The 12,796-nt window shown below is 44.0% G+C and overlaps 2 protein-coding genes across 2 annotated transcripts in view; one reads left to right on the top strand and one right to left on the bottom strand.

The window, feature by feature from the left end:
* Positions 1–3,491: 3,491 nt before the first annotated feature.
* CRIPT (CXXC repeat containing interactor of PDZ3 domain) lies at positions 3,492–9,302 on the bottom strand. The gene is made up of 5 exons (XM_053312313.1): positions 9,149–9,302; positions 7,694–7,759; positions 7,477–7,531; positions 6,332–6,435; positions 3,492–4,815 (listed from the first exon to the last, which is right to left on the bottom strand). The coding sequence occupies exons 1-5, from the start codon at positions 9,162–9,164 to the stop codon at positions 4,751–4,753; spliced, it is 306 nt and encodes a 101-aa protein (XP_053168288.1). The 5' UTR covers positions 9,165–9,302; the 3' UTR covers positions 3,492–4,750.
* Positions 9,303–9,424: 122 nt separating this feature from the next.
* The window catches only part of PIGF (phosphatidylinositol glycan anchor biosynthesis class F), a 52,490-nt gene continuing 49,118 nt past the window's right edge, over positions 9,425–12,796 (top strand). The window contains exon 1 of the mRNA XM_053312286.1: positions 9,425–9,582. The gene's annotated coding sequence lies outside the window, so the exon portion shown is untranslated. The remainder of the gene's footprint in view (positions 9,583–12,796) is intronic.

The raw sequence follows: 12,796 nt of genomic DNA, 5'->3' as shown, positions 1-12,796 counted from the left end.
TGTGGAGGTTCCAAGATGCTGTTTGTTCAGGATCATCAGGTACCAATGTCTCCACGACAAGGGAGTTGTAGGAGGCTCGCCCACCCAGAGATCACCCTGATTTTGTCTAGTAAGATACACCAAAGTAAAATATATGACTTACTAAATGTGTTTGGCCTGAAACACACTTACATAGTTCCACAGTGGCCATGAAGCCATACAACAAGGCAACCACAACATGGATGCTGAAGTATCCCAGAATCAGAAGCCAGGAGGTTCCCAACACTAGACTCAAAATCACCTCTATGAACTTACAGAGGCAGCAAGGCAAGTGGTATACCAGAATAATCCCTAATCTGTCTCATTGCTCAGCATCAGGTACGTGTAAATAGGAGTTATTTGGCAGACAAGATGGAAATTGTATAGTTACAGACCATAGCCACTCCACCACTAAAGGCCCCCACTCCCCATGTTATCCTTGCACCAAGAACCCAACTGGAAGTGACTGAGCCAGTACAGAGCCAGCTGACTCTTCTAGCCAGGTTAGCTCCCTTCATCATAATCAAATCCGGAAATACAGGAGGCCCTCATTTTTCATGGGGGTTAGGTTCCCAACTACTACCACGGGGGAAAGGGGGTGGAATCCTTGAGCATATGGGAATCTGGTGGTTAGGTTCCTTGGAAAATTTATAAGTCCCCAAAACCACCCAAAAGGGAAGGGGGAGCAGAAATAAGTGAGGAATACAGCACTGTACCTTGGCTGCTCCAGCTCTCCAGTAATGACCTCAAAACCAGTCCTTGGTCCAGCTCCAAAAAGTCTTACCCTTGGCTGTCAGCAAATCACTACAAATCAGAGGAGTTGCGTCACTCTTCAAGGGTTAGCAGCACTCCAATTCAGAAAAGATTAAATGGGGGGGAGGGGGTGTCAGGAGTGACATCACTCCATCTGTGGGAAGTATCTAGCCACATGGGTAGAAAAACAAACTGAAGGAGAGTTATGTCACTCCACTGGACTTAGCACCACTCCTGCTTAGAAAATATAAAAAATTGAAAAAAGAAAGAAAACTTCGATCCTCTGCAAGAGAAGACCCTGGAGAGGCAGCGGGGCTATCATTGTCACCACTCTCTTCTTCAAACCCAGGGAAAGTGGAGGCGAAGGTGTCATCCTCAGATCTTAATCCTTTGGGTGGGATGGTGCTCTTGGCCTTCTTTAGGAAGACAATGATGGTGGCCTGCTTTGTTGTTGTCTTTAGAGCCTTGTAGGTTTCTCTGTAGGGTTTTCTCCCAGCCTCCAACTGTCTCTTGAATGTTATACTGCGCTCCATTCATGGGTCAGTTGCCAAGGCCTTCTCAGCCAAAGCAGCACCCACCTGCTGAAACTCAGTCAAGACCTTTGTAGTTAAAGGCTCTGCTGCCACCATCTCCTCCTCTCTCTCCTCTTCTTCATTGCTCTCAGCAGCCGCTTGAACCAACTCCTCCTCTGTTGACTGCTCCTGCTGTGACTAGCGGTTCCACTACCTCTTCCACCTGGATATCCTCCAAGCCTTCACCTGCAACACTGCGCATGAGGTTTACAATTTGACTGCCTCCAGCCATAGTTTTTTCCAGCTGGAATTCCAAGGCTGGATCTCCTCAAGGGATGCCTTGATGACCTGAATGCAGTCAGTGATGCTGTAGTTTTCCCAGCAATCACTGACTGTGAGAGAGGGGTTGCTTTCCATTAGGTTCAGAAGCCTCTTGAATGTCCTCCAGGTTTAGTATGCCTTGAATGTCGCAATGAGACCCTGATCCATTGGCTGGATTAAAGAGGTGGTGTTTGGCAGCAGGAAGGCGATCTGCAGATTTAGGTAGAGATCCTGCAGGGTATCAGGATGGCCAGGGACATTGTCCAGAAGCAAGAGAACTCTGAAGGCAACATTTTTTGCTGCCAGATATCTCTCAATTTCAGGTAGGAAGCTGTTGCTGACCCAGTCAGTTAAGGGTGCAGCAGTCACACATGCAATCCTGTTCAAATGCCAGAAGACTGGGAGCTGGTTCTTGTTCTGCCCTCAGAGGGCAAGAAGGTTCAGTGCTTGGTAAAGCAGCAAGCAGTCTCCAGTAGCATTTCCAGATGAGAAGGGTTATGTGGTCCTTGGCTACCTTCAATCCTGGAGCGGTTCATTCCTGCTTGGAGATGAAGGACCAGGCTAGCATCCTTTCCCAACAGGCCTGGCTCATTCATATTGAAGACCTGCTCAGGTTTGTATCCTTTCTCCTCAATCAGCTGTTGAAGCTCTGCCAAGAATCTCTGTGCTGCTTTGTGGTCTGCCGATAAAATGTCTCCTGCAAGCTTTACATAATGGAGGCTGTAGCAATGCTTGAACTTCTCAAACTAGCCCTTGCTTGCCTGAAAAGCACACTCAGCACCACCAGATGTTCCTGTATCTTCATTGGCCAAACACTTGTACAGCCTCAGTGCTTTTTCCTGGCCCATTCAGTGGCACTTTCTTCTGAGCTTGGTCTTCAGTCCAGATGTTCAGGGTCTTCTCCATGTGTTCCACGGTGGGATCACAAGAGTGGAATGTAGTTTGCAGTGTCCAAAACGCCACATTTGCACGAATGTTGGCTTCATTTTTTCTGATGTAATGTACTGTTGACTAATTTGATTCTGTAATGGCACCCGACAGATGCTGCACTGTCCCCTCGGGCCAACATGTCCAGCAACATTTTATGCAGGGACATAATTTTGTGTTGCCTTTTGTTCTGTCCTTCAGCAGAACTGCCCACCTTACATTTCTCCATCTTTACTGGGAAGAAATGAAAACTGTGCAATACAGAACAATCCAGAAATGAGAAGAGGTGTAGTGGAGCGGGGACGCACAGCGAAGGAGTGCCAGTACAGAACTGTACAATATAGTGCACTTCCATGTTATAATGCATACAGTAAATAAGATGGCTCCCTTTGCCAAAAAGGCTTCCATTCTAAAAGAAACATAAGGTGGACACCAGCAACAGCCATGGTAAGGATGCTGTGCTGGGGTTGGATAGGGTCAGTTGCTCGTCCCTTGATTAATAATGTATATATAACAGATCCACCACTTTTAAAAGGTGCCCCTTTGCTCAGTTAGCAGGTGTAAATTGACAACACGGGTCTTTACCTTGAGCACTCCAACTGTAGCTTGAAAACACTCAAAAAGTGCTCCTTCTCCAGACTCTACCAGCCACAGCTTCAAATTCCGCCAAAACCTTCTCCAAAGCACAATAAACTTCTCCATATTCCTCCTCCAACTTCCACCATCAACTTTTCAACAACCCACAAAGCTCCTCCCTCAAACAATGCAGATACAGGCACATACTGAAAGTGAAAACAAAAACAGCGCCCACAGAAACTGCAAATAGCCAAAACCACATACTGCAGAAAGAGAGACGCAGATTGTATTAGTGACCCACAAATCGCTGAAACCGCGATCTAGGAACCTATGAAAAACAAGAGTCTCCTGTATTGCTGCCTCTTCAGCAGGCCACCAGAAATATAAAAGGAATATATGATCTTTTTAATACATATGAAATAAGTCAACCTTGAAAAAGATAGAATGGCACACATTAAAACATGCACTAAATCCAAAGTTATACAGGCAGCTTCGTTTGTTTTAATGCAACAAACTTTATATACAGTTTATGTACAAGTAATGCCTCAATACCAATGTTACACTATGAGGCTTAATTTATGTTAGATTTATTAAGTCAAGTATACATTTCTGTGCAACAAATGCTTACTTGGAAATTTCAGCCCAATATGTTTGCTTGGAAGCAAGTCCCACTATGTTCAACTGAGCTTACTTCTAAGTAAGTGTGAATAGGATTGCACCCTAAAAGTAATAGAGTTACAATTATACACCAGACCTTTGGAACATGGGGCCCAACAAGTGGAAGGAAACCCACTATTATGTTTTATTACCTCCAGAGAGGGGCGTAGCTAGGGGAGATGGGGCATGTGTTCACCCCTCTCCCCAGTGACCCCTCTGAGTGAGGGAGATAATGAAGAAAATAGGGAGGGGTGGAGCAGGGGGGCCCTTAGGAGCAGGGGGGCCCAGGTTCTTTGATCCCATCCGCTCAATTATAGCTACACCCCTGCCTCCAGATATTTGAAAAAAAACACCTGTTTCTGCAGTTCTATGCAGGCAGCAAAACTAGGAACTTGCTGAGCTTCTGGAAGGCTGTGTTTGGCTTGGTGGATCACAAGTTAGGCATTGATTTATCTCTATTATATACAGATGCACTCTATATATTACATAATGTAACGTCTGTTACATTTCTCCAGCAGCTTTTCTACTGCAAACGGATTCAGCGTCTCACAAGTCCTCTCATTCATGACACAGCAGAGTAGACAGAAGGTGAAGAAAAAGGTTAAAAAACCGTGTGCTGATTTTAGTTTCCCTCAGATTATTTTACCATTTTGAAGCTTCAAGCAGATAACATTAACGCTAACATTAAGCGCCAGAGACAGATCACTCTTGATATCAATACATCAAAAATCCAAATTGTGATTTTGACCGGATCAAATTACCAGGATAGACCAAAGCTCTCTTATACTAATTTAGAATAAGAATCAATTAGAAAATTACATTTTATACCCAGTTTTAAAGTCAGGGTGAACTTTAATCTAAGTACACTCTGTCAGTCTATGTACACTCTGAAGGAGCTTTTCCTCTTTATCTAAAAATACCAACTAAAAATACCTTTAGATGTTTTTCAATTCAAAACTGATTAATACAAAGTTCACAGTATATAATTAAACAGATGTTTGCTTGTAGTTTTTCGTATCCAAAACTTTCTTCCCGCACATTGCGCAGATGCCTATAAATGGAAAACACAGTAAATCTGAGACAAGCATAATCCAATCCAAGTAACTGAATTTATATACATCTTGCTAATATGGCATCTTAGGATCACTGAACAGTGCAGAAGAATTAGACAAACTTTAGCTGTGCACTTAAAGGCAATCCCTGGGAAACTAAGCTAACAAACCAGCCATGAATGAGACACCCTACAATTCTATTCATCTAGTTCTTTGAAAATGTTGCTCCTCTCATATAGCAAAGACAGGGCCAATCTGAAACATATGTCCTATAGGCATACATAGTTGTCTTCTAGAAACTCCTAAATAGGTCAACAACCAGTATTCTCTCTAATTGTTCTCATCTGTGCACACTGCTTACAACTGATCTGATTATTGTTTAGCAAATGAACAGAAAGTTTGCTTCTGGAATAACATAATGGCAGAGAGAGGAACAGGACAATTCCCACCAACCCTTGTAGAGTATCAAGAAAACATGCAAAGCTTTATTATTACTCCTACACTAAGCTTGGGGAATCAGTGGGCTCAATGACCAATTTTGTGTGGATATTGTTGCAGCTGACAGCACGGACACATTACAGATATCTTTTCTGATACTGGGATACTAAAAGTGTTATTACTAGTGCAAGTCTATGGCTCACATACAGTGACACCAGTGGAAGAAGACAGCCCAATCAACTCTAGACATCATGGCAGCCCCTAGCCTGCCAAAAAGGTGTTCCCGATGGTAGACACACCCCTTGGCAATGACATGGACTGCATCATGAGCAGCTGCAAAGGGAGCATGGAAAGCCCAGAAATTGAGCAGCACTCCATTAGCGGAAGGTGTCCACCAACTAGTTTCTGGGATCTCCCCCTTCCCCCTGCAACCATGCACAACCCAGTACACATCATTGCCAAAGATCCCTCAACCCTTTGCAACATTTTTTTAGTAGGTTCAGGGGGCTGCAGCAGTGCCAGAAGCTGTTGGCACCAACCCTTACCCCGGCATCACTATATGCAAGCCCTTGCCTCTATGGATTAAAAAGGTAACATTAAGAGTTTAAATAAAACAAATAATTGTACTTTCTACAATGGAAAGTCAAGAGAGATGTAGGAATACAGCGAAGGCAACCAATCAGAGATGACTGTTTAATGGTCTTTTGAATAATTCAAGTGAAAATAAGAGCCCAGATGGCAGCCTCAGTTGTGAAGTGGTAAAGAAGTCCTTTGTTTATTTGCAGTAAATGCTGGAATTAGCAACCCTGACCACCCCCCTCAATACATCTCCCATCTACCAGTGAAGGGGAGAGGGAAGAACCAGCAATGATAGTGTTTTATTGTTAAAATAAAGGGTTTTTAATTGATGTTGTAAACCATCTTGGGGTCTATGGACAAGAGGCAGTATAAAAATGCAATAAATAAATATAACAAATATTTAAAGTTATCTTAATTCTTGATACATAAAAACAAATGTACACTTTGAGATTAATAAGAACAAATAAACAAGAGAATAATTTATATCAAATGTCTCACCTTTTTTATATGCACATCCCTGGCAGTAGTGAGAGCCTGGCTGATGAACAGAACTTTTACAAATTCGGCAGATTGCAAATTTGTTTTTGCCATAAGGATCAAACCTAGGAAGAAAAAAATAATTATCTATTTGTATCGAAATTGTTCCTATTTACTTTCAAACTGTTGGGAGTATAGGGGATGAGGAAAGAGGTATAAAAGAAAAATAAAGATGGTAAATAATGAGACTCCAAGATAGCATTACTTAGTTATGTCTGCAAAAAGCTGGTCCATGCAGTTGTTTGCTTTTCATCTTTTAAATATTATATCTTAACCTGCACAATAGCATCTTACAAACATGTTTACATCACACTTCCCCCAATAAGTTTCTTATACAAATGGGTTTGTATATTTATGCATGATACTGTACTAAATGTAAGATGACCTGAAAGTCAAAAGAATTGTGCGGCATATAAAGGCCAGCTGTCAATGTTCCATTTCATTTCTGCTGTGCTCATGTATGAAGGATCATAAGAAATAAATAAAAGGTTGATGATAAAATTTGTAGGGAAAGAGAAGTACTAGGGAATTATCACAATTTGGCAGGTTGCTACTGCATTCACTGTTTCAGCTCTACTTTGGCAACCACAACCCACTCTCCAATGTTCCTTTCCCTTCAGCTTAGAGAAGATGCAGTGGCAGAAGGCCAAGTGGTGCAGTAAGGCTCTAGGAGAGTGGGGGAAACATGGGAAAGACACTATAAAGTGCAAGAGAGAGAAGAAAGGCAAATCAAGCTGCATCTGTGAAGGCAATGGGCCAAGGGATGAGACACTGGAAGAGCAACTGTGAGGAAGAAAATTCTGGGACAGCTCTAGATTGGGGAAAGTTAGAAAGTGGAGGAATTTTTTTTTAAGTGCAAGATAAATATTGGGGATGGGTGGGTAGAGGTGAGCCAAGTAGATGGGAAGAAAGGTAGGAGAACCAGGGAGATGGAGCAGGGGAAGAAGCACCAAGAAAATAAGAGCAAGGTTGGGATGGAAGAAGGAAAGAAAGAGAATCTTCAAATAAGGGTTGGGATTTAGAAGCATGTGGGGAGCACTAGACAAGCAAATTGTGTGTCAGCAGTTGGCCAACATTATTGGTTAAAATATTAAGTAACCAATTACCTTGCCTTCTTTGATGTCAAGGCCTTGTTTTCATTTAGTTTTCTCCCACCACTTTCTGCATAAGAAAAATAAATTTATGGTTTAATACAAATAATTTGTAAAACATAAATTAAAACCAAAGCTCCAGGTTTACTTATCTCAATAGTCAATGCCAAGCATTCTTAAATAAGATATTAAGTCAAAGTTAGCTATCATGATATATACTTTTGAAAAGTACCTGTAGTGTTCCTTGCACCATCTTTCCATGTGTCAGGCGTAATTACAGTGCCAAGTTTCTTCTCACCTATACAGGAGCAAAGAATCAAAGAATAAAGGTTGTGCTAATCTAGTTAACCTTTAGGAGCATAACATGTTGAAAGAATGTTACTGATTTCACTAAGCCCACTAGTAAATATAACTCCACTATCCGATCACTACAAAGAATTTTGTTTTGTGAATTCACTTGTTCTAGAATGATGGACTTCTGTTAGACGGGGGAAAGGCCCCTTTACCCAGGAGTCCAAGTAAAAAATCTACAGATAATGCATTGGGGGGTGGGGTGGGGGACCCACTGCCTTCCATGACCCCTACTACCAGGAATGCCTAAGGCTGCAATTCTATGCAGATTCACCTAGATATAGGCTCCACTGAACATAATAAGATTTACTTTAAAATAAATAATTGGACCAGACACCTCAAAAAGGGGAAGGATAAACCAGATGGTGTAGTACAGTGTTTTGGTCAGTATCTCTTTGTAAAACACCCTGAGCCATTTTTGGAATAGAAATCAAGTTAATAATAATAATAATAATAATAATAATAATAATAATAATAATATACACCATCCCTCAGCTTGTGTCTGTGGAGCTACAGGTTCAGTCCTACTGCCTGATCCCACCCCACCAACTACACTTTGAGAGCTTCTTAGTTGCTCCAGTCTTGCTGCCACCTAGTAATTCAGGCAGAGACACAACTGTCAACCTCTCCAAAGGCAGCTTCTTCTGCAGTGTCTCTCTGTCAAGAGTGATGGGTTCATGCAACCACAACCAGTGCAGACAAAAGAATTCTCCATTGGACTTGCCCAGCAGAGGCAGATCAGGGTTAGAGAAAGAAGAGATTATTAATAAGAATAATAGAAGAGTGTTAATAAGGGACTGTTGGGAACCCTAACCTCACAGGAAGGGATAGCTGTGATGTACCCTGCTATGGGCTTCTTGGAAGAAAAGCAGGATATAAGTGTGATAAATAATTAATGGGAAGTGACTCATGCTGGGATGCAATACGCACCCTCACACCCCCCCCAAAGTGTTCCCACTAACAGAGATACCCAGATGTTGTTGACTACAACTCCCACAATCCCCTTGACGCTTTTAGCTAAATGTTCCTCAAAATCTCTTTGTGCCTTCCTTATTGCCACCTTGCATTTATTTTGCCAGAGTTTATGTTCCTTTCTGTTCTCTTCATTTGGGTAGGAAAGCAGCAGGCGGCCTCCTCCTCCCCGGACCCTACAATTCCTTGGTCGGATCGGTCTTTCTAGTCCCCCACTGGCGGTAGACACGAATTCGCCCCCCCCCCCCACCCCACTCCCTAACTGCTCTTCGACACCGTTGGCCCACACGCCCAGGCCACACGCGCGAAAGCCCCTTACATGCCCTCTAGCCGCCCTCAGCCCCTCGGGTGCCCAACGACTCACACTTCTCGCACACCATGGCGAACCACCCACGATGAAGCCCCCGAGCCCGCCGCCAGCCACCACACAGAGTCGACGAACAACAACCCCTTCAATTTCCGGCGGCCTCCCTCAGCGTAACTCTTCTACTTCTTCTTCCGGGTTCTTCGCAGGAGGCTCCGCCCCTTGGTTGCGCCTATAGGCTGTTCGGGCATGAAGCGTCTCTGATTGGAAGAGATGGCCTGACGGGCCGGCTGGGAGGAACACTCGATTGGTTTTCGCAAAGCGTCAGCTTTATGACGTACGGCAGGTGTAGTGTAGCCTGCGGTGACGCAACCGGCTTGTTCTGAGTCGTAGGGAGACGGTTGAGGTGGCTTAAGGGAGACGGGAGCTTGGTTCCTGGTGACCTATGACCCCGGTTGAGAAGCCCCGCCCATTAGCCCCTGAAAGGCGGACAGGTAAGGTGTAATAGGGGGTAAGGTGTAATAGGGGGAAGCATTTTCCATCCCATGAGACTCCCTCTCCAGCCCCCAGCAGCTGGGAATGTGGGTGTGCAGCTGCCCGCTTGCGTGTGATTTCAAACGAGTTCTCATTCTTTGGCTGCGCTCCAAACAGCCCAGGTCTGTGCGTGTCTTTTTACTCTGGGGAAGTCCCACTGAGTTAATAGAACCGTAGAGTGTTAGAATTGTCAGGGACCTTCTTCTGGATCTTGTAGTCCAGGAAGTTTTTCACACCCCGCTTTTAGTTTGCATCTCCTCCAGAATGGAGGGTGTGCATTCACATGGGAAGCTGCCATATACTGAGTCAGACCATTGGTCTCTTTAGCTCAGTATTGTCTTCACAAAGTGACAGCAGCTTCTCCAAGGTTGCAGGCAGGAATCTCTCTCAGCCCTATCTTGGAGATGCTTCCAGGGAGGGAACTTGGAACCTAGATGCTCTTCCCAGAGTGGCTCCCACCCCCTGAGGGGAAGATCTTACAGTGCTCACAGTTCAAGTCTCCCTTTCACATGCAACCAGGGTGGACCCTGCTTAGCTAAGGGGACAAGTCATGCTTGCTACCACAAGACCAGCTCTCCTTTCCTGAGAGACATATCCCCATATATCATGGGGATATGAGAGACATATCTCCACATATCAGCCAAACTTACCCTGAAGTCTCAGGGAGCACTTCACACACAATTCAGGTTTTTCATCACACATCAGAGTGTAGCCTGATTTATATCTGGAGTTTTTGAAAAATCCACTTCTTGTGTCGGTTTTTTGTGGCAACTTCAGACTCGCAGTAAAGCCTGATGTCTGGGAAAGCTCCAGCCCCTTTTACAGGGGCGGGAAACAGGTCCCCAGCAGTATTCCCTCTAGTCTTTTTCATCTATGTGCAGAATGAGTTTTGTTCCAGGCAGCAGCATCAAGGCAGTACATGCACATGTGCATTCGGAGTGAGGCCTTCCTGATTCAAGCTGAGCGGACATCAAAAAGTGTGTGTGTGTTCTTGCGCGCGCGCGCTCTCTCTCTCTCAGGGGAACATTGGTCCCCAGCTCCTGTGGACTACAGCTCCCATAATCCCCAGCCACAATGACCATTGTGGTAGGGGATGATAAGTGACCTGAGTTTGAGAACCTCTGTGCTACAGCATCCCAGTCCCTGACTGATGACAGGCCAGCCTCTGTTTGGAAATTTCTAGAGAAGGAGAGCCCACGATTGCATGTGGCAGACTGTCCTGTAGTTAGGGAATTATTCTAAATCTCCTTCCTTGTCATTTCAATCTATTGGTTCTATCCCTACCCTCAGGAGCGTCAGCGAACATGTCTGCTCCTCCTCCTGTGAGATAATCCTTCAGATATTTGAAGATAGCTGTCATATTTTCTCTTCTCCAGGCTCCTTCAGCCATTGCTCTTAGAACTTGGTTTCCAGACACTTCGCCACCTTTGTTGCCCTCTTATTTATTTATTTATTTATTTATTCATTCATTCATTCATTCATTTGATTTCTATACCGCCCTTCCAAAAATGGCTCAGAGCAGTTTATACAGAGAAATAATAAATAAATATAAGATGGATCCCTGTCCCCAAAGGGCTCACAATCTAAAAAGAAACACAAGATAGACACCAGCAACAGTCACTGGAGGTACTGTGCTGGGGGTGGAGAGGGCCAGTTACTCTCCCCCTGCTAAATAAAGAGAATCACCATGTTAAAAGGTGCCTCTTTGCCAAGTCAGCAGGGGTCATAACAGGGCATACTGTTCCAAGCAAGCTCTGGCCAGTAGAATGATTACTTTTTGTATTCTGGCGCTTAGTCCCAAGTAAGTGTACTCAGGATTGAGCCTGAGTATGGCCATGCTTTTTCTGGAGTATGTTTTACCAACCACATTTAAGAGCAGCCCTGCTGGATCAGGCCCAAGGCCCATCTAGTCCAGCATCCTGTTTCGCACAGTGGCCCACCAGATGCCTCTGGGAATCCCACAGGCATGAGCTGAGGGCATGCCCTCTCTCCTGCTGTTATATTTATTATACATGTATATCTTGTTTTTGGAACATGTTTTGAAAATAGTTTACAACTGTGAAGAAGAAGAAAAAATAAAACTGCAATGAATTACCTTCTCCCCCAGCGCCACCCCCTTCGGCTGCGAATCCTAAAACATATCCAATTCCATCCGAAGGTTATACACTGCAGCGAGAGTTTTATAGGGGTGGGGAATCCTTAATATGCAAGTGTTCAGCTTGTGTTTGGTTCCAATGTAATGCCCATCCAGGGCATAGCATTCTATAAGACTGAGCCTGAAAGGTACCAAGTGCTTGTGTCCTCCCTGGTTTACAATCCTGGTTTGCTGGGTAAACGATAGTTTGCTACTTTGGCTGTAAAGCCAAGCTATGGTTTGCTGCAGTTTTGGAAGTAATTAATTTCTTAGTGCGTGAGGGTGGGAGGAGTGTGTGAGCAAAAGGCACCTTCCAGGACTGATCTTTTAGCACATATGGTGTATTAATGAGGCCTCCGTCAGAATAGATTCTAGAGTTTGTGGGGAGCATCTGATCCAGCCCCCTGAACAGTGACTGTCCAGTCTTAGAAACCAAAGTTTCTGTAGCACATGTTTGGCTTTTTCCTTTGATGAACTGCTTTAAGTTCATGTACTGCATAAGACTCCTTATGTTTAACCTCTCCTTGCAATAAAAAACATTCCTTCTTGGCTTGCCTTCAGCATAAAAGAACAATTGCCTCCCTTCTTCTCACTGACAATCTTCTAAATCAGTGGGTCCCAAAACTGGGTTCTTCCAGCTGTTGCTGAATTACAACTCCCAGGAGTCCCAGCATCCCCAGCTACAATTTATTGTTGCTGGGGATGCTGGGAGTTGTAGTTCAGCAACATCTGGAGGAACCCAGGTTGGGAACCACTGCTCTAAATAGTTGAAACCAGCAATACATTTTTGTGCAGCTTGATCCTATGCATGTTTACTCAGAAGTAAGTCACCCAATTCAGTGGGCCTTATTTCCAGAATGGGTATACAGAATTACATCCTTTTGTTTAGGATTGTGTTCTGGGTTTTTGTTGAGTTTGAACATGGATCCAAATTTTAGACTTTCCATGCTGTCATGGGCTGACATCCAGACTGAGTTACTCAAGGTTTCAGCAGGACTACACATGCAGTGGTTCCTCTATTTTTTTTCATCTCTGTGCGG

The sequence above is a fragment of the Hemicordylus capensis genome, chromosome 1 (genome assembly GCF_027244095.1).
Source record: "Hemicordylus capensis ecotype Gifberg chromosome 1, rHemCap1.1.pri, whole genome shotgun sequence".
In the NCBI taxonomy this organism is placed as follows: Eukaryota; Metazoa; Chordata; class Lepidosauria; order Squamata; family Cordylidae; genus Hemicordylus; species Hemicordylus capensis.
The sequence above is the reverse complement of the archived record's forward strand: the minus strand, read 5'-3'. Positions and strand labels throughout refer to the sequence as shown.